The sequence below is a fragment of the Glycine soja genome, chromosome 18 (assembly GCF_004193775.1).
Source record: "Glycine soja cultivar W05 chromosome 18, ASM419377v2, whole genome shotgun sequence".
NCBI lineage: Eukaryota > Viridiplantae > Streptophyta > Magnoliopsida > Fabales > Fabaceae > Glycine > Glycine soja.
This window is the reverse complement of record NC_041019.1, coordinates 6,638,635-6,660,362: the sequence shown is the minus strand read 5'-3', so window position 1 is coordinate 6,660,362 and position 21,728 is coordinate 6,638,635. Positions and strand designations below refer to the sequence as shown.

Sequence of the window (21,728 nt, the reverse complement as noted above, 5' to 3'; positions counted from 1 at the left end):
TTTCTGTTTAACCAAAAGTATATGAAATTTCATATTTAGCACTCAACTAATTCTCTCCCACTGGATCGGCCCATTTTGGGATAAAATGGTACCTCCAGTTACTACTTCATACTCAAGTCAGGAAATAAACAAAGACCTTGATTAAGGAACCCAAGTGTCAAACTACTTGTGCCAACAACTTTTGGTCTCCATTATACTTTCGGTGTTTGGTAAAAGTATCAGCTCCACATGTCTTTTTTAGGCTTTTTTTTTTCTTTTTCTATATAAAAGTTTCGTAGACACAAGATTAAGCTAAATTAACGGGAAAGGAGACTATAATGATATAATTGGATGAGTGAGTGGCACATCACACCCTTAAGATTATGAAGTTCAGTAACAAAGGGAATTTTATATAATTTGGTGAGTCTTAACTCTAGGATCCTAATTACCCACAATCCTCTTATTCTTTCTAGTGTTCTCACAAAAATGAAGTAGGAGAATATAATATAACCATTCAAACTGGTTGTCGTTAATGATTGTCAACACTTTTAATATGTAAGGGTAAAGTAATATACTATAGAAATTTTTGTGAGTACACTTATAAATTAGTCAACTTCACGTGTTAGACATCCAAACTCGGACTATCACATGTAGTAGCCAAAATATAATGTATAGTGAAAACGAACATAAGGATTTATCGAGAAATGTTGCTCCCTGGTTCTCTTCTACATGGCCTGGCATAGTAACAAGTGAAATCCATTAACAAGAATTTTCTCACCGAGACCCCGCACGTGGACCTTGACACCAGTAACGATAGATAGGATCTATCCCTGCCACCCTTCCTTTGAAGGTGAGGAGGTTTTGTGTGATCAAAGCATAAACCTACCCAACACATGCATCAAGCACACAAACTATGAGCAAAAGAGTCAAGAAGGAAAGAGAAAGAGAGAGATGTTGACCAAGCATCTTGTGGGTGAGCTACCTACCTTCCGCTCACACGCTCAATGGCGTTGAAATTCTTTAACAAAATCATGCACCTTTGATGCCTTTAAGCTTTTACCATGTACCCCATGCAATTCCAATTGGCCCTCCTTATATATTAAGAATAACAAGCCGGTACCAGAAAAACACAGAAAAAAGAAAGTAACAACAACAAACTCAAAGAAATATTCCACGTCTTCCCTTTTCATCTCAAAGAAATCAAAGACTGGTAGAGAGAGAGTTCACAAGTTGTGGAGAAAAAAAGAAAAGAAAAGACAATTATTATTCCCAACAGTCCCCTCAGTTATTCAAGTCCTCACTACCCTTAAAATAGGAATTTCTTATTGAAAAAGAAAAAAGAAAACAGAAATGGGACGTATTCCATGTTGTGAGAAGGACAACGTGAAAAGAGGACAGTGGACACCTGAGGAAGATAACAAGCTCTCCTCCTACATTGCTCAACACGGCACTCGCAACTGGCGTCTCATTCCCAAGAATGCTGGTAAGTCCCTCCCCACTCTATATTGATATCATTCATATCAATGCCAAAAAAAACAAGCTTTTATTCTTGATTTTGCTTATGAAATAGGCCTCCAGAGATGTGGAAAGAGCTGCAGATTAAGGTGGACTAATTACCTTCGTCCTGATCTCAAACATGGCCAATTCTCGGATTCGGAAGAGCAAACCATTGTGAAGCTTCACTCAGTTTTTGGTAACAGGTACATTGAATATTAGCCATACATTGAAATTATTGTTCTGTTGATTCTTTTAAATAAATGTTTTACTTTAATGGGTGTTTAGATGGTCACTGATAGCAGCCCAGCTGCCAGGACGCACTGACAATGATGTCAAAAACCACTGGAACACCAAGCTGAAGAAGAAACTGTCAGGCATGGGTATAGACCCTGTCACCCACAAGCCATTTTCCCATCTAATGGCTGAAATTGCTACAACATTGGCACCCCCACAAGCAGCTCACCTTGCTGAAGCGGCCCTTGGCTGTTTCAAAGATGAGGTGCTCCACCTTCTTACCAAGAAGCCAATTAACTTCCACCAGGGGCAACATTCCACTGCAGCATTGGAAAATAACTTCACAGATTACATTAATTGTAAGCCAGATGAAAAGGACACAGCTATTGAGAAGATTAAGTTTGACCTATCAAAGGCCATACAACATGAACCAGAAATGATGCCCGCAAACAAACCTTGGGACTCCAATGCAACTACATCTGCAAATTTTGTGATGCCATACGGTGTTTTTCCTACAATGCCTGGGTTTCAATTGTCTCCGGCAACTTTTGGCAAAGGGGATGATGCATCTCCATGGAGCCAAAGTGTATGTACTGGAAGCACATGCACTGTCATGGATCAGCAAAGCCAGTTACATGAAAAACTTGAAGACGAAATCGGTGATGATTCTGAGGCTACGAAGGAGATTAGAAATTTATCCAATATATTCAACTCAGATTGTGTTGTGTGGGATCTACCAACGGATGATTTGATTAACCCCATGGTCTAAGAAAAATTACAGAACAGACAGAGGAAAGCAAGAAGCTCAACTTCTGAGACTAGATTATTAAGGAATAAATTTCTTACATGATCAATGGTACAAAATGTAAATAAAAGCTATTTTAACAACTATGAATACAGTCAATACACCAAAAATGAAAAACATACTTTCCCTAACCAATTATTTCAGTACCCTCTCTCCCAACAATATCTTTGAAATTTTTTATCAAGCAAAATATGACGACGACGAGGATGTATCTGCCAGAATCTGTGAATATATGGAGGGAAAAATTAGCAAAAAAGAATATAAAGAAACAAAAATAGAAGTGTAACAATCAAATTAAACCACAGGACATAATATGTTTGGATTTTCTGGGTAACTACCTCAAGTTGCTCTTCAGTAAAAAATTCTTTCTGAACATTCCATGTATCAGCATGGGTCCGCCGGAACTCTGCAACTGCTTTAGTAACTGTAGATTTCACGGGTGATGGCTCCCCACTGAAGCGAGCAAGTAGTGTAACATGATCAGGCAACCAACTGAAAGAAAGTAGTTAATGCTATCAGATAATGGCAAGAAAATACAGTGGAAAAGAATCAATAGATGCATAATCAATCCCTTCCAGTTTCTACAAAACAAAAATAAAATCCTGCCTGTGATTAATATAGAGCTGAACACTCAGATGCTTGTAGTTCAAGAAATAAGAGAGTAAGCTTTTGCCTGAGTTCACAGAAATATTTTGTATTTCACTCTGCTGAACTTCAGTCAAATACAGATTTACCATCAATTGGAAAAGGTATCTTTGTGTATTAGATTATGGCCATAACACTAATCACTTGAACTTCAAAGGAGATTGGAGAATTACATTTTTGACATTTGATATTTGCTGCTTATATATAACCGCAAACGAACTCACATTTCCATGTGATGCAAAAATTGAAGACAACAGTACAAATATAACGAGGCAGGGATTTCACAATATTCCACAAAAAAGTCTATTTTGTTTTAAATCAAATCAACTAAAAAAATGTACTGACATACACATCAAAAGCCTTATCCCAGTAGGATTTACCTAATGTTAACTTTTTTCAATATCTCAATTGGATTTCACTGAGTCATTACATGCATTCAAAATTACCAATACAAATCATATGGTATGGATTTTATTACTGGACAAACCTGGGCATGTCATATGGGGCTGATAATACAGAAGCTACCAAAGCTAGTACAGCACCATGAACAGATGCTATTGATGATCCAGAACTTGCATTTCTGTATTAGAAAATTTCCACACTTTATCAAACTTGGTGAGTTAGAGCTAATAAAAATGAGAAATTACTAGATGATCATATCAGCTATTTATTTGACCGATAAAAAAATGTTTGCAAATCCATCATGTAACTAACTATGCACTTCATGCCTACATGTTACATAAAATATTTTTTAAGACAAACTGCATAGGTGACTTATTTTTTTTTTCATGAATAGCAAATATCCTACAGTTAAACAATCAAGCTTATTCTTCATGCGGTGAAACTGATAGGAACTGAATTTATTATTTTATTCCAGAATTAATAGGGCAAATTCCAGAGAACAGAGATCTGGTTACAGAGGAAAAATGCAGTACATAGAAAGCTAGGCATAAAAGAATAGAAACCAGGGAAGAAAAACTTCTCTGCCCTATGGCAAGAGCCAGCCAAAACTACCCAATTGAATGTCAACCTCTCTCATTCCCCCCCCTCTTCCCTTGTATCCCACACAGCCTTTAACCTTACCACAATGCTTCCCAGTTCTCACACTTGTTGCCTCATATGCAAGTTCGTTATACCCTATGCAATCCCTCTTTTTTCCTTACTCATATCGGAGTTCCTAATAGAAACCTAGTATACTTAGCATTAATAGTATTTTCATGAAGGTCCAAAATTAAAACTACAGATATAATCCACAAGGCCATGCACAATGGATAAAGATGATGTTTTAAATTAAAAGAAATGAACCAGAATTTAGGCTTGCTTCAAGGCCCATTTCTGTAAGAAAAGCACTAAATTTCAAAGAAAGAAGAGGCAAAGAATAACCTCGACTTTCTTCTCTTCTGTACAATATTTGCCTCCCTATAAGCTCTATCACGGAAATCTCTAGCAAGATCTTCATCTCCACCCTTCATTAAGCCTGCTAAAACTGCTGCAGCATGTTCTCTTACCTAGAGAAAAGATTAAGTCTTCCATAATGAGATGTTTTGGAATGAATTACTCATAACACTAAATGTAAATGACAACCATCAATAATGGATATGAGCATAAGAAAAGCAACATGACACATGTCAGAACATGATTTCCCTAAAATATATGTTGATATAGATTTTGTCTGCGCAAGGAAAACAGCCATTGGTAACTACAAACAAACATTTTAAAGTATAACATGCTTTACTCTGCAGGCATGTACACACGCTCCCCTGTGGTATATGATCTTGGTGTCGTCCACAACCCAGTTTTTAAAGGGGAAAGAGGTGCCTTGCTACTAAAAAAGTAGAGTCCACCAAGACGAAACCTTTTTTTATAAGGATGGCATGTTCTATAAAGTACCCAAATTTCTAAATATAAATAAAAAGGAGAAAAAAATATTTTGCATTTCTATTCAAATAGCTTTTAAGAGCTTGCCTCAATTTGATTGTCTACTAGTAACTTCTCAACAGTTCTCCAAATCTCTTGCTTCTTTGAACTTGAGACAGTAAAAGTGTGCCTGTTAAAGAAGGAACAGAACTTTATTTGCATCTGCTTAACAGACAAAAATGTGAAATCACTTCAAATAAATGAGAAAATAATTATCAATGAAAAAAACTCTGTTAAGAACAAGTTACTTTCATAACATGGATGTTAATACAATCACTTCGTGAAGAAAATATTTCCACATCAAGCTAGATGCCTATAATGAATAAGCATGCGACCATTTAGATTTTAGAGTATGGTATGCCAAAGCAAACCTATCACAAGATCATCATACCTGTACATGAATGTGCGCAGATATGTCAATGTAGCAGATCTAGTTCGCCAGTTGGAATCATTGGCAGCAGAAAGAATCACAGATACAGCCTTCTGAAGGTGAGGTTCCCAAACAATCATCCACTTGAGCAATTCAAATGCTACCTTGGCTAATGTTGACAAATCCTTATTTGATGTTTCCTTCAAAAATCAAAAGCATATAAAATTATTCAGAAATGTGATAAACTGATACCTTCCCTACTTGAATGATAATAGAATCAAATAGAACAAACAGAGTCTTAGAGTGTAGGTTTGGGCCTAAATCAACCCCAGAAGCTAGCTCAAAGGGTGAAGGATGCCCCCCACTGATATATTTTATCTTAGCCTAAATCGATGCCCCTTTAATCAGAAAACAGTTTCAATGCAGTCAAACAATAAGTAAAAAGTTCAAATTATTAGAGTCAAATGTATAGCTCGAACCTGCAAGCAAATCACAGGATATAGAAGCCCCACAAGCACGTCGAGTAGATATGAGGATCTCCCAGACTTCAATGATGAGATGATGAAGTAGAGTAGCTACATAAGTTTGGAATAGTAAACAATTAGCAAATAACTTGATAAGTAAAAGCAAAATCTATTAAGCTCTATGCTTCCATTGATACCGTTTCCATCCATTTAATGCAATCTTGTGAATCACCATCTAGATGCCCATTTTGAGAATTTGTATCTACAGGATTCACTACTTTATCTGATTGGGTAGCAATCTGAATGTTAACAACTGCTTCAGCTGCTCGCTCTGTAAGAAACTGAACCCAGCTTTCATCTTTCATCAAACTATCAACATCGTTGTTTCTCTCATCCTGTGCATTATCATGACGGCTTGAATGATAGAGCCTAATGTTAGAGCACAATATAGAAAGGGTAACCCCTAGAGCCTCCCTCACCTGTTGCATACACAAATTGAAATAGGTCAGAAGCACAAACAAATAATAAAACTTGTAAGCAATTGTATAATTGTATTACTTAAACAAAAAAAAGTTTCAGCGTATACCATTTATTTACACCACTATAGCACCATTCCAATTTAAAACATGGATGGGTTGAGTAGGAAATGGAGATCTTAGGGTGTGTTTGGTTTGCATTTTCATTTTCTGTTTTCATTTTCTGAAAACTGTTTTCATTTTCAAAAGATTAGAATTCTGAAAACATGTTTGGTTTGACTTCTTGTTTTCTGTTTTCAGGAAATAAAAACACTGAAAATTTATGATATATTGACTTCTTGTCTTTTTTTATTTTTAGATTTGCTTAAAATTACATTCCTTGTCATCGCATTTTCATTTTACCCAAAATGAGGTTCCTGTTTTCAACTGAAAACACTGAAAATGAGATTTTATTGTTTTCATTTTCTGGTTGTTTCCTGTTTTCATTTTCACTGAAAATGTTTTCAAAAATCTAACCAAACATATTTTCATCACCATTTTCTGTTTTCAGTGAAAATGAAAACAGAAAACAGTCAAACCAAACACCCCCTTATATAGCCATATACAACCAGACCACGAATAAGTTAATATATTGACGGCTGAGTGACTCTCCTCCTGGAGTTAGGAATCGGCAAGAGATAAGAGGGACGTACTTAACAGCAAGGAAGTGGAATCAATCCCGTTTGCTACAGGATTCTTTCGATCTGGTAAACCCCTTTTTACTATAAAGTCAAATCTCAGTTTGAAACCCCAATACTTGCTAAATTATTTTGACAAAAATTCTTGCAAAGGTTTCCCTTTTTTCTTGGGATTTTTTTCTTTTGTCTAAAAGACCTTACAAAGCAACCAAATGCAAGGACTATTGTAAACTCAAAATTGTATGTATTATTTCTAATTCACACCAACCTTATATATTTTTAATTCTATAATGAGATAAACCAAACACAGTTTTATATACAGGATACTTGGTAGTATATGCCTAAACAATCAACGAAATCCAGTGATTCAATAAGCCTGCAAAATATCAGTTACCCTTTCGTCCCTTTTCCTCACATAAATGCAAGGAAGAGGCCAGCTTAGGAATGTAATCCATTAGCTAATGTCAATGACATAACAAAAAGTGAGAAAACAAAATTTAATGTCAAAGGAAACAAAGAAATGGTAGTTAAAAGTTAAAACCACACATTCAAACAGCAGAACTCCAAGGTAACATGAAGACAAAAATTGCAAGGATAACCAAGAAAGATAATGTACTTCATTAAAGAATATAAATTGATATAAATGAATCTACAAAAGTAAATAAAATCAATTTGACATAATTGCATAGTAATATTGATGGTTCAGTTCAATAATATTAAGTGGTTGTACTCAACTAATTAGTAAGGAGAGCTTCAACTCATTTTTAGTACAACACATTCTTTTAAAATATAGCATACTGAAAATAGGCTGAATAGTGACGAGATCTGTGTAGATCAGCGGACAGTGCACCGGACGAGATAGGTGGCAGTCAGAAAGTCACCATAAAAATTGACGGCGGCCATCGCCAGTGGTCAGAGAAGGCGCTGGTAAACAGGAAAGAGGTCACCGGAATGGGGTCAACAAGTAGACGGACAAACCAGAGAGTTAGGTGGTTTGTCCAAAAAAAAAGATTGTCTCCCAGGACAGTGGGTCCATTGGACAGGCATGGTTTCCAAGATTCCTGTCAGGCTCTAGATACCATGTTAAATTACATGAGCCAGAGGCATAATAGACTGAAACCATATGTCAGAATGACATCACAGTACTGGTTTATATAGACTGATTATATTAACTACACATAATTAGAGGAGATTAAGTTTCCTCTGAAAGTGATATGCTTCCTCTAAATCAAATCCTAACAGATCACTATACATTAAATATATTATTTATTTGTGATTCTCAACAAGGGTGTTTTCTAACTTAATCATCATCACATATTAATTTTTGTCCATGAAATAGATCAGATCAATCAGTCATAGTCTTACAAGTCCAGCCTGACGTGCAAGAATTTTTAACTGATTGAATGACCTTCTAATTGATCCATGTCATAGAGATTCGACAAAGTTTAACGTTGGCTTTCGAAAGCCTAACACAACCCTCTCCTTTTATCCGGGCTTGGGACCGGCTAAGAATAGCAAAGCTACCCTAGGCAGGATTCAAAGCTACCCTAGGCAGGATAAAATTAGAAACGAAGCTATTAGAGAGAGGGTTGGAGTAGCGCCTATTGTAGAGAAGATGGTGGAAAATAGACTTAGGTGGTTTGGGCATGTAGAGAGAAGACCGGTAGACTCTGTAGTGAGGAGAGTAGACCAGATGAAGAGAAGACAAACAATTCGAGGCAGAGGAAGACCCAAAAAGACTATAAGAGAGGTTATCAAAAAGGATCTCGAAATTAATGGTTTGGATAGAAGTATGGTACTTGATAGAACATTATGGCGGAAGTTGATCCATGTAGCCGACCCCACCTAGTGGGATAAGGCGTTGTTGTTGTTGTTGTTGTTGTTGTTGAATGACCTTCTAATGCGAATTTTAAACCTAGTGCTTTTTCATAATTATGAAGTTTTAATTCAGAGAGTTGATTAGCATATAAATCAAACTACACTGACCAAATTAATATCTAGAATCTAGAACAACTAATCCAGCTTATCAAATCCTATAAGCTCTGCACACATAGCATGAAATTAGTCCAGTATGAATTAACTCAGAACAGTCAAGGCAAAATATTTGGCATTTGACATGTGACCTACTTTGAACTAAGAACAGAGGCCAAGAATTCAGTTCACTATGTAAGACCTCTGACAACAAATTGCAAATTTAGTCAGTGTTGAGGCTAATTGTATTTGACATTGATAATGTAGTGAAAACGGCATAAAAGATTTAATTTACAAAAATGATAAATGTTGAAAGTGACTCTGTATATTTTAGATAAAACTATATAATATCATTAAGATTTGAACTATTATCAGTCCATGGTTTTGTAGTGTTATTTCCTGACTCAAATTGGCTGGCAACAGGTAGGAGGGAAGATAATATATAAGAAGCATAGGAAGGGAAAATTCAAATACATGACTGATTAAACATGAGATTAGAGGGAACACTTACTTGGGCTGATGAGTGGCACATATTACCAAGAACTTCCTTCAGAAGTGTATTGTGGAGCTGGACTTCTGCTACTGGCATTTTCTGTGGGGATATTTCTATAAGTGCAGCAGCCAGAAAAGTATATCGCTTGGCTGTTATTGTGGTAGCTACTGTTGGAGGTAAAGGTGTCATCAAAGAATCCAGAATTTTCTGTCTCAAAAGAGGAACTCTTGTTCCATACTTTCCTTTACCGGTAACTGCATATCGTATGCAAGATGCCCACTCTGAAACTGATTCAACAGATTGGGCTAAAATGATGTTCTTCAACTGAGGCATCAGCCAACTTTCCCATGTTCCTGATAGACCATCAATATCAGAATGAAGCACACCCGCTAATGCTTCAGCAGCTACACATTGTTTAGACCTCTCCTTAGCAATTGTAAACTCATCTACTGCACCTTTAAGAGCCAATACAACAGGCATGCCACATTCTTGTACTAGTCGTTTAAAAATACGAGCAAAATTTGAGTAAAATGTATCACTTCCTAAAAAGGAGATCCAACTTGGCGTTCGAGGCCATGAAGCCGAAAATTCAAAATAAAAACGAGTAATGGATTTGTCTGCTAAGCTTTGGAAACTTGAATCTCCCTGACCTCCTCTTGAAGCAGTTTCACTATCAGTTATTATATGAACATGAGAAAGACTAGTCAATGTCTCATTGAAGAAACCCTCTTCCTGAAAAGTTGGAGTTAAAGTTCCTTCAAGTGATGATTTGACATGGCCTTGCAAATCCTCAAGTACAGCAGATTTCTCACCATGAGACAGCTTATATGGTGATTCTTTTAATAGTGTATTCAAAGCTGAAATTGCAAGTATCCTTGTCTGAGGAAGTTGACTTTTCAAATTCTTCAGGAAGTGTCCTAAACGAGAAATAACATGAATAACATAAACACATTGCAAAAAATAAGTGCAATAATACTGACGTGGAATGTGCAAAAGGCAAGTCAAATAAAATAAAATATAGATTATAGAGAGATCTAAAAGCAAACAAGAAACAAACCAGCAGTTTCACTCAGAATTTTAGATGATGAATTTGGATGGTTCTGAGATGCCAAAGCCAGCAGGAGCAGCACTCTATTAGCCATCAAGTTATACCTGAAAAACTGAAACTATTAAATCAATGTTTTAAATAAGAAGGAATCTACAAACACAACATTTAAACTGGTTAACAAATTGGGAGGCAGCATGTAAACTAAAACAAATAAATAAGAAATAGCAGAGACAGAATCTAAATATGCATAAGCAACTATTCTATCACATGTGTCAAATGATTTTCAAACTAAACGAATTAACATTTACCTCCAATGCAAGCCAGTAGAATCAAAACTCATGGAGCCAATCTGAGAAACCAAATCTGAAAACCCCAGTCCACCAGTATGATTTTCTTTGTCTGAGATCCTGAAAAAGCTTCTAGATACTCCAGAAAATTGAATGTTGTACTTCACAAAAAGCTGTTGAAAGCAAGGAAAAGTTAAATGATATAAAGCACATAATGAAACTGTAATAATCATATGCAGGATAAGTTTACCTCATTAATTGCTTTCTGAGCTTTCAACGATTCATGATGCGAACTTCAAGAAGAAACCAGGAAAGTATTATTCTCTAATCTCTAATGTTACACAGTACAAAATATTCATCTGAAACAAACAGAAAAGGAGATTACCTTGAAAGAATTGCCAAGATAAATGAAGAGAATGACTTTGGATCCTGAAATCAAAAGAAAATAATGAGACATGAAAGTATTAACCATCCAGAAAGACAATTTTAAGAACATCATCCTTGATAATCACCGTTGTCAAATGCTTGAGAACTGTTTGTGAGGCAAGGACTGAACAGGAACCCAACACTGCATATTCCTTGGCATTGAGATCCTGCAAGTTATGGGTAAGAGTGATAACACATTTTGAAATCATAGATGGCCATCTCTTGATCAGCTTCACTAGAGATTTCCCTGCAAGCCTGGATGATATGAGAAATTTCAATCAGGCATACAAAAGTACAAGTAAAGCAAGCATGTTAGATTTATTGAATGAGATACTTTTGAAATTATAGATTTTTCGGGTAGAGGGAGGAATATAGATAAAAAAGAGATTGAAACACTGAATTGATATAACTAAGATGTATTACAATGTATTAATATGTTTAAGGTTACATAAAACAAGAGCACTCTAACCCCTATTTATACTAATCATAATCCTAGCTAACTAGGGAAAGGGAAACAAGCCATGACAAGATAAGAAAATATGAAAACTAATCTTAAGAAATAATGAGAAATAGGGAAATTAATCCTAGAGAATTGTCTAAGATATTCTAAAATATGATAAAATATTCTCTTATGTTCTAAAAATAAAGAGAATCAATATAAACATTTACATACCAATTTAATGAAATTGAAGCATACTGAACTTCTATAAAACATTTACACATGATGCCTCAAAAAAGCACCAAAACACAGTTTGAATTTTACATTGATACCGTTGCACATATTTTTTTCTTTACTTTACTTTTGTAAGAGAATTAGTTTCATTAGAGAAGAAACAAACAATTTCAAGAGAAGATGAATATTAACTAACAATGAAGAATCTTTTCTTTGATTATAATGTGAGGAATAAAACATAGTTATCAATTCCGGATAGTGGCACATACCAGCCAACCAAGAAAATGCTATAGCAGGGATAAAGGAAAGCAGGTTGGCTGCTATTTTAAATATATAATATAAACAAGCTTATTTATACCACACATATAAATATTCAAAAATTAAAAACTATATATCCAAAATTAATATATTCATGATCAATAAAAATCCACAGTTTACAAATAAAACCTAAAGCAATAACTACTAAGAATGTAGGAATGAAGTCAAAAAAAGAAAGATGAAGGTGAAATTAAAGAACACATTACATAAAACATAGGAGAATGTGAACTGTGTAGCACAACAGGAGAATGGAGATAGAACAGAATACAGGAAAAATAGACCTGTAATATGTGAAGGAAGAAGAAAGAACAAAACACAAACACACAAAAAAAAATACATCTGTGAGCAGTGAAGTGTAAACAGAGACTAAGCTGAGTGAGTTCTGATGCATGAACAGAAACCAAAGGAAGAACAGATCCCCATGAGTAGTTGGTCATTGGTGGGAAATGTCGGAGCTGGCCAGAAACAAATGCCAGCAAGCAGCGGGTCACTGGGTCAGACAACAGAGTTCAAAACAGAGGTACCTTTTTCCAGGAATGACTGAGGAAGAAGGTTTTCATAAACATAATCTTTTTTGAAGATTTCAGGGGTAAAAATGCGTTTCTAAAGCCCATCACAGTAATGTCACTGTAGTGTGGGAAAAACTGTTAATGTTGCTAGGGTTGCAGCCACGTTAGTCACTACTGAATTTGCCTGGGGCAGCTCTGCTACACTGCTATAGGGCCCTATTGTCTACTACGAAGTGAAATTTGACATAAGGATCCATAAAATAGCTTGAAGATTGAAACTTCAGCAGTGACAGACAATTCTTTTAAGTCCCTCTGTCTTTTCCTTTCCACTTGCTATAAACTATTGTCCATTTATTGTACACAATTTCAAAATTCTTTGCAATGTTAGACCATTAATGATGTACTCTCTAAATGCTACATAAAAGCCTTCTTTGAACTGATTTTATTCTGCTATTTTTTGCTCCTTCAAAAAAACTCTAGAATCTGTTTGTTCATTGAATATGGCTAAACTAACTATCTGAGATTAAACAGAAAATAAATAAATATGTTTCCGTTAGCCAAGGGTTTCTCACTTACAGGCGGACAGTTTCATAGCTATGCAAAGAGAGACTCAACAAATCATCCATCAACATAGTCACATGATCAGATGGGCAGAAATTCCCACTTGTACGGTAAAGATGATAGGATGCTTGCGAAGACCTCCATGTATTGTGCATAAATGCCTTGTCGATAAGAGCCCACCTAGGTCTGGATATACCACAAACATCAGAGATTTATTCAAAGGTATTGGAAAACTGTTCCTGTAATCAAGAAAGATGAGTTCTCAAAGTAATAATACCTTTTCTTTGCTTTAGAATGAGATGACACAATGAAATTAATGGGGGGTTCTATTATGGCAGCAGATTCTAATTTCCAAGCCTGCCTGTGACTAGACCACTCATCATACTCCAAACTTCCTGTGTAGAAAAAAGGAGATAGAATAAATTAGGCAGTACGTATACAAACAGAAAACAGGGTAATAAGTGAAAACTTAATCAGATGTAGAAGTCAATACCATAGTTTCCTAAAGCATCAATGATGCGAATAATAAGTATCAACAGGATGCTGTCATCTGATTTTTTCTCCAGGACATATCTATTAAACAAAAAAATTAACAGGATTTGTGAATGGCACAAGAACATAAGTTGAAGGAACAATGTATAGAGTAGCATTAAGTGTGATCCTTACTTGCAGGCTGCATGTACAACCTCAGTAGCTTTTTCTCTCAGAGCAGTACTACCAACAGTACAACCTGTTGCCCCAGCAATTAAAAACATATGGTTTGAATCTTCAACCATTCCATTCCTGGAGTCTGGGACAAAATCGGGCAAACAAGAAAAAAGTCCTTGCAACGATGATTCAATGCGCAAAAGAGTCACTTTCAAGTGCTCTTTCTCATCTCCTGCATGACAAAGTACATTCAATATAGCAGTTAAAAAAGCATACATTTGTATTAGCCTAGTAGGAACTTCCTTCAAGGAACACTGGCATCCAAATACATCTACATGTCATGATCAGCAAATCATTATCAGAAAAAAGTGGGGAAAAAACTAATTCCAAAAAATCAGAATAATCAGTATTAACGTAGATAATTTCAAGAAATAAAAATTCAGAATCAAATCAATCAATACTAGATTTCTAACTTTGTCAAAAAGGAACTCAAATAATTTATCTTGCTAAAAGGATGACAGGATAAAGCATAAACTACTTAAGACCAAGAGTATTTGTTACACCTTGGTCAGCATGGATTTTAGTCTGGCATATTTTCAACAGATCATCCAAAGCAGACTTGAAGTGAATGTCTAAAAGCTCATTTGCAAAATGAACTTCTTCATCACAAGGAATATGCCACTTTGGGATCAACCTTTCATCAGTGGAAAAATCTTTTGTGCTAATCCATTCTTCTAGAGCAACAGCATCAGGGTGACTAAGAACACACCTAGAAACCAAAAACTTTAATATTTGAATTTCCAGATAAAGAAATAAAACCGCTGAATGGGGGGAGAAAAACTAAATAAGCATGGTCAAACCCCTCTATATACATACTTATACTGATCTATTGGATAATAATGAATCTGACTTCCGAGAAGGGACCGAAGAAGATGATCAGCAGCCCCATTAACCTGTCATTGGAAGTAACAAAATCAAACTTAGATTTGGAACCAATGGATCACTCCATTATTAACCACCAAAATTCATGTTAATCTGTAAGAGAACATAATCAAATTATTTGAATAAACAGATCAAGCATGGGAAGAATAAGACCTTCCAAGATGGTGAGTCAAAAGCCAAGAAGATAGCTTCTTTGAATTGATCCTTGTAATGGAGGAGCGCTGGACCTCCATATGTGATGCCAACTGACAATATCTTAAGTTGATAGTCAATTGAAGCCTCAAGAGCTGGTGAAATTGTGGATCTAACCTGAAAAAAAAATCTCAGCTTTCAAGAAAATCCAGAAGCAACATTGCAGTGAAAGATAACCACAACTGACCAAAAAAAGGTACCTTTGATGAAGCAGAAGCATCAAAAGTTCCTCCTCCAAATCCAGTGCGTGGTGTTCCTTTCAAAGAAGATATCACAGACAGTAATATTGGCTCAACAAGTTGACTAACTGCTTCTTCTGGGTTCGAGTGAACACACGCACAACAAAGCAGTCCAACCTCTGCAACAGCACCAGGAAGAATATTTGTCCTCACAAACTTGGAAATTTTCTTCAAAGCCTATTGACAGTGAAGAGAAAGACAACATATTAGCCAAGAAATTGTAGTAACTATAAAGTATTTTTAAATCATAAGTAATACCTGATTATACAGTGATTGTGAAAGCCTCCCAAACAGAATTTCAAGCACACAGAAGTAGTATGGACCATCGTCAACCAGGAAAGTTCCTGTTGCTGATGATGATTGCAGACCTTCATTTCTAATGTACCGGAAACCAGTTATCCGATTATAAAGCATAATAAGAAACATAAAAAAATCCAGTTAAACAATTCTGTTTCCAAATAAAGTAACATAAATAAGAGAGGACCTTAGCACCGTTACTTACAAAACACTGCTGGGTTCCAAGTGTAGAAGTAAGGAAAATAGACGGCATAAGAACTCATCCAGCCACTCTGAAAAGCGGATCATCGGCATAAATGATAGGTCATCAATTTTATCATCCAATAAAGCCAACTGCATTTACAGGGTAAATAGGTTAAGATTCATCTATAGTAGTAAGAAGTTCTTTGTTAATATATCAAAAAATTGAAAACTCACATTTGAAAATATGGAACCAATTAATTGCATGGTAGCCAAGGTTTTTGGAGGGTCATTAGCATCCATGCCAAGTAATGCATTGGATAATGAAACCCCCACAAGATCAATGAATGCTTCATCACCACCACCAAGATCAATTGGTTTCATGGAGGAAACTGATACAGATGTATAAAATAGTGAACGCCCAACAAATGCCACTGACATAACTGCAATTTTCAATTGGTGGGTAGCAGTCATCTGGCTAGGCAAAATGAATTTGGTCAGAAAAACTAAGTAATCTAATAAAATATATCATTTATATTGACAAGAATGTATCATATCCTTCACCAGGCATCATCAATTGGATAGGAAAAATGAACTTGGTCAAGAAAACAAACTAATCTAATAGAATATATCATTTACACATTCACAAGAATATATCATATCATATCCTTCAGGAGGCATTCTATCAAGAAAAAAAGTATGCTTTGGATATGCCATTAACCACATATAACTATTGAACTTGTAACATAAAATTCATGCAGCAGTACTAACCGTCTCAAGGGCCATTTGAAACCGAGATGCCACAAATGGCAGAACCAATGAGGGTTCTACATAGGACAGTATAGAAGTTGCTGCAGCAACTGTCTCGGAGAGATGCTCATTTTTGCTGTATTGACCACGGTCAATTAACTTTAGCACTGAGTTAACAAAGAAAACCCTCTCTGATTCCCCAAGATGCTGTTCGGTGGGTCTGCTATTATTTATGCCCCTATAATACAGAACTTCTTCAGTTGCACAAAGCAGACAAAAAATAAAATAGATGATAAATTATAATCAATCTTACAGCTGTTCATTCTGTAGACGCTTTTGAAATTGAAACACCAAATGAAACAAAAACCGCTCCAATGCATAGGTCCATCGACCCCCATTTGAGGGATGATAATATCTACAAGAATAAATTCCAGTTAAAAAATTAAAGAAATAACTGAATTGTAAAGACAAAGCAAGCTTAGTTAAGAAAAATAATCAAGAGCAATAAGTGAGTAAACAAACTGTTCCAAAATGTTGATCAATTTCTCAAAGTGCTTTTGTGATGAACTACCACGTTTTAGTAAATATACCTGCAGTTGCAATTAAAAAAGATTATTAAACTAAAATTAAGAAACCAGAACATGGTTCCAATGTTATAATTTCATAGAAGTAACAGAATATTTACTTACTATTGATTTGGCAATAGCCTTTGCAGGAGTGGAAGTTTTATTGGAGAACAAAAACCTAGTGTTTCTTGGGACATCCAGCGAAAAGGGATATGATCCACTTCCATTTGCAACAGGTACCTATGATTTATAAGATATAGATCAATTAGCTCTTATGAATAGGTAATTTAAAAAAGAAATAGGAAAAAAAACAAGATTTAAGTTTCAGAATAAGAGTCTTCAGAGAGATAGATTGTATCTATTTCCTAATCATTTTCAATTAATCTACATCTAATGCCAAAACATTTTATCAAAGTTTGAAAAAAACCAACATTGTCAGAAGAGTTTACATGCTTACCTCAAACATATTCAAGTATCTAGCAAAAAGTAAAGGCAAGAAGCACTCCCAATCAACATTGTGGTAATTTTTTACAACACGAGCTATAACATCTGCCCATTGATTGTTCCAGAATTGGCAATTTGGTATAGATTCCCACAAGTCTATACACTCAGTTATCCAATCCCTGCCAATCCAATTATAAAATTTAATTCCAAGGAAGTCATGTCAGATATCACACCAAAAAAAAAAATATCCTAAGAATTTTACGCTTACTGTGTATAAAAATCCTGATTATCAAGATTTGTTGGGAGAAACAGTCTTGCAAATCCAGAACCTTCAAAGGATGAATTATGCCATGGGTTTTGCAATAAAGATCTACAAATTATCCAATGACCCAAAGAAAAGGAATTAAGAAGAAAACAAATTAAATCAAAAGCTCAAAGTTGGAAAAAGAATATAAAAGCCCTAATACAGGTCCAGCATGATTCCACTCACTGGAAGTATTGATCCACAGAAAATTCCCTTTAATGCAGCTCAGCATAAAGATCAAGTACAAAATAAATAAAAGACAAACTCTCATAATAATTCAACATTATGCAGAAACAACGCCAGAGCACTCACTTAAACTCAGACCATATCTCAAAGGCAGAACCTGATGGGAAGAATCTTCGGCAGGACTGAACAAGGGAAGTTATAGTTTCAAAATGTCGTTGTCTTATTCTCCAACCTTCTGGACCTGTACTTCTGCAACAATAATATAATTCAAAATCCCCAGCATAGAATTTTGGAACTCATTTTGATTTAGCAAGAGCCCAGAGAATAGAGATTATTAAAGTTCAAAAGTAAATGGAAAAAAGTATAACATTGAATTCAAAGACAAACTTAAGCTTATATAACAAAGGTAACTTGTGGATTTATTGCCTCGTCAAGGATTAAATCCACAGAGAATATTAAATCTATTTTTCCTTTGTTTTCATTGAGCTAACTAAGAATCACAAATTAAGTACAGAACAGAATAACTTCAAAACCAAATAAGGCTGAAGCAGAGACATTACTAATACAAAACTCACCTAGTAAAATGTGTGCTAACCAGTGTATCATACAGTGGCCTCCATTCAATAGTCAGTGAAATCTTTTTCCTATATTTGTTGAGTATTCTGACCAATAAATTTCCCCATCTAACCTAATAAACAAAAAATGGCACAATTATTTAAGAGCAAGCAGAGACATAAAGAAAGCAAGAAAACTCCGCATCTCATCCAAGACAAAAATGCAGCAGCACCTGGGCATAAAGCTTATTACGGGACACATGAAATATCTCAAGGCCCATCTGAATAAGGTTACAGACATCCTCCAAAGATACATCACTTTTTGCCTTTATGAAACTGCACAACACACGTAAAAAAGTTAGATTTCAAACCAACGACCAACTCCATCTAAATACAAGCCATGAGTGAGAAAAAAAAAAACTCACGTCCACTACTTATAACGCAGTTTAGGAAGCAAAAACAGAGCCATTACTTATAACCAAGGTTTTTAAAAAACAGTCTGCGACCACATTTGTCTGCGGTTTCCCACAATGTAAAGGATCACGACGAAACCACAACCGCGACCCCATTTTAATACCTTGTTTTTAACAAAAGTATTCCACTGGATAACATACACCGAAGCAAGCAATAACAGTAGTATTACACAACCTCGACAAGTTAATATACAATATACAAAATCACTGATAGAGTTAAGTAAGCATAGTAGCATACTATAACTTCAGAACACACAGCGAAAGAAATTACCTAATCTTATTAACTTGTTTTGAAAGAAAAGAAGAAGAAAAATCATCATTTCCTTGTAATTAAGCAGAATAAAACACCTTAAACCAATTTAATCACTGAAACTATTTTTCCATTCACTTAATCAGCTAAACTGCTCACAAAACCATGAATCTCACACTCCTAAGACTTTCAGTAACTTCTAACAACACTTTACAACCTTCGATCACAAATTCAACATCGTTTTCCAAAACCTCGCACCACAGCACTTGCCAAAAGTCAAAACCAAAAAAAAGAAAACGGAAAATCAACTGAAACGATATTCCAGAATCCTCCGAATTGAGTGTGCGGGAAGAAACACAGCGAAAGCAAAAACAAACAAAAAATTGAAGGATGAATTAGGAAAAAGGAAACGGCAGCGATTGAAAAATTGAGAAGTGGAAACTGACAGGTCGAGGACGGAGATGAATTTGAGAGTGGAGAAGACGGAATCGGGATCATCGGAGCGGAAGGCGGACTTGACGGCGGCGATGACGCGGGCGAAGGAGTCTCGCTCGCCGGCGGTCTGAGCCGCCACCGGCGGCGGAAGCCATGCATTGTAGAGATGCATTTTTTGTTTGTGTTTTGATTTTAGGAGAAAATGGGAAAAATGAGTTTGGTGGTGTGAATGTGTGTATATATAGGTGTAGAGTTGAGGATTGAAGATTGAGAGCAACTTTCTTAGCAAGAAAGGCAAGAAAGGTGAATTAGAGAGAGAAAGAAAGAGAGTTAAAGTATATATTATTGGAGCAAAGGAGACTTAGTAAGGGGGTTTACACCTTGGGATTGACTTTACATGGCCTTCACTAACTTCATATTCATATTCAAGCTGCTGCGGCTGCGGAACCAAAGCAGATTAAATATGATTGGAAGACACAATTTATTAAAAATAATCAAAAATTAATCATTAATCAAATTAATACATATTCACACTAATATTGACAAAAAAATTAATTTTAACATGCATGCTTACTTTAAAGCACTTTTCTTTTTTTCTCTCGTTCAAGAAGACTAATAATAATAATAATAATATTCCAACAATAGCATATTCCAATTTTATAAGTGTTAAATTGATTATAATACTTAATTAAAGTATACTCTTTAAAAAATATTGATTAATCCTCTCCAAAATAAATGTTTATCAACTTAATTCTTAGATTAAATTAAATATATGATTTTGCTCTCTTTATTTTTAACTTAAGACATTTAAGAATTTTGATATTTTCTTTTCAATTGATCATCTAAAATTATTAATGTGAGACATTATACTTATGTAAGTTGTTGAGATTTAAACATTGTTTAATTAATCCTATAACCGAACCTTTAATGGCAGCTAACATATCATTGACATTTTGTCATGTATTAAAGGTTCCTTACTTCTACTACTTTTACTGTAAGATAAAAAAACTCATTCCACTTGAAAGTAAAGATTGGGTAAATCAAAAGAGAGTTATTACAAAAAGAACTTATATGTACTTTAATTTATGCAATTCCCATTCATTTAGACGTATTCGTAGTTTGGGAATAAAAGAAAAAGAACTAGTATTTGATTTATAAACTATATTCATGTAACCATAACAATCTAACAACCATGCCTTCATATTTTGCTCGTTTTCTTTGATTAATTACTTGAACAATGACTACATGCAAATTTTATTTATTAGACTATTTATTTAAGGAAAATAAAAAATTATACGTTAACATTATAAAATAATTTTACATTATCATTCAATTGTAAATCATCATATATAATAAATTTATTAACTTTAACAATAATAATTATTTTAAGTCATTAATTAAAAGGTTTTATTATAAAACAAAATTATTAATATTAATTTATGACCAAAAAGTGCAAACATTAATTTACTAATTTGCCTTCCTTTCGTGTGAGAAATTAAAAATGACAAAATTATCATAAACCTACTTATACTTTTACACATATAAAGATAAAGATAATTTTAAAAATCATATTAACGATGATTTATAATTAAATAATACGATAAAATATTTTATTTGTAATTAAATAATAATACAAAATCATTTTAAACGGTGAATGCATACTTATTAAATTTCCTTTTAAAATTTGAAAAATAAAAATAGTATTTCTATAAAAAAAAATATTTAATGCTTATTCATATATATATAAACTAAGATTATGCTGATAATAACATGATTAATTTTCTATCTAAATATTTAATAATTGTTTACAAATAACTCTTTCTATATTTTTCTATTAAAGTATTTAAAATATAAAGTAAATTAATCCAAACAAAAAAATATAAAAACATAACTTTGGTATTTTTTTTCATTTTAACCC

The 21,728-nt window shown here is 34.5% G+C and overlaps 2 protein-coding genes across 2 annotated transcripts; one reads left to right on the top strand and one right to left on the bottom strand.

Annotated features, from left to right (window-relative positions):
- The first annotated feature begins 1,329 nt into the window (after window positions 1-1,329).
- LOC114396839 (transcription factor MYB80) lies at window positions 1,330-2,479 on the top strand. Its single transcript, XM_028359029.1, has 3 exons — window positions 1,330-1,462; window positions 1,550-1,679; window positions 1,762-2,479. The coding sequence occupies exons 1-3, from the start codon at window positions 1,330-1,332 to the stop codon at window positions 2,477-2,479; spliced, it is 981 nt and encodes a 326-aa protein (XP_028214830.1).
- Window positions 2,433-20,209, bottom strand: LOC114395866 (proteasome activator subunit 4-like). The gene is made up of 35 exons (XM_028357732.1): window positions 19,822-20,209; window positions 18,886-18,988; window positions 18,674-18,786; window positions 18,225-18,347; window positions 17,877-17,978; window positions 17,622-17,787; window positions 17,288-17,404; window positions 17,121-17,188; window positions 16,912-17,013; window positions 16,620-16,836; window positions 16,086-16,322; window positions 15,874-16,001; window positions 15,630-15,747; window positions 15,333-15,548; window positions 15,094-15,249; window positions 14,875-14,951; window positions 14,562-14,767; window positions 14,017-14,230; window positions 13,844-13,923; window positions 13,628-13,745; window positions 13,366-13,536; window positions 11,376-11,544; window positions 11,249-11,292; window positions 11,114-11,156; window positions 10,885-11,036; window positions 10,586-10,680; window positions 9,547-10,445; window positions 6,109-6,390; window positions 5,927-6,022; window positions 5,469-5,647; window positions 5,126-5,207; window positions 4,544-4,668; window positions 3,648-3,740; window positions 2,854-3,007; window positions 2,433-2,737 (listed from the first exon to the last, which is right to left on the bottom strand). Exons 1-35 carry the CDS (start codon window positions 19,980-19,982, stop codon window positions 2,696-2,698), a joined length of 5,448 nt encoding a protein of 1,815 aa, XP_028213533.1. The 5' UTR covers window positions 19,983-20,209; the 3' UTR covers window positions 2,433-2,695.
- Window positions 20,210-21,728: the final 1,519 nt, after the last annotated feature.

What these genes read in the sequence shown, in the direction of transcription:
- LOC114395866 (XM_028357732.1), bottom strand. Translation starts at nt 19,982, where the DNA reads ATGCATCTCTACAATGCATGGCTTCCGCCGCCGGTGGCGGCTCAGACC. An exon ending in TCTACTGGCTTGCATTGGAG is followed by an intron (nt 10,681 to 10,884) that starts GTAAATGTTAAT and finishes TCAGTTTTTCAG; the next exon opens with GTATAACTTGATGGCTAATA. An exon ending in TGTGCCACTCATCAGCCCAA is followed by an intron (nt 6,391 to 9,546) that starts GTAAGTGTTCCC and finishes TGTATGCAACAG; the next exon opens with GTGAGGGAGGCTCTAGGGGT.
- LOC114396839 (XM_028359029.1), top strand. Translation starts at nt 1,330, where the DNA reads ATGGGACGTATTCCATGTTGTGAGAAGGACAACGTGAAAAGAGGACAG. An exon ending in TCTCATTCCCAAGAATGCTG is followed by an intron (nt 1,463 to 1,549) that starts GTAAGTCCCTCC and finishes CTTATGAAATAG; the next exon opens with GCCTCCAGAGATGTGGAAAG. An exon ending in CACTCAGTTTTTGGTAACAG is followed by an intron (nt 1,680 to 1,761) that starts GTACATTGAATA and finishes ATGGGTGTTTAG; the next exon opens with ATGGTCACTGATAGCAGCCC.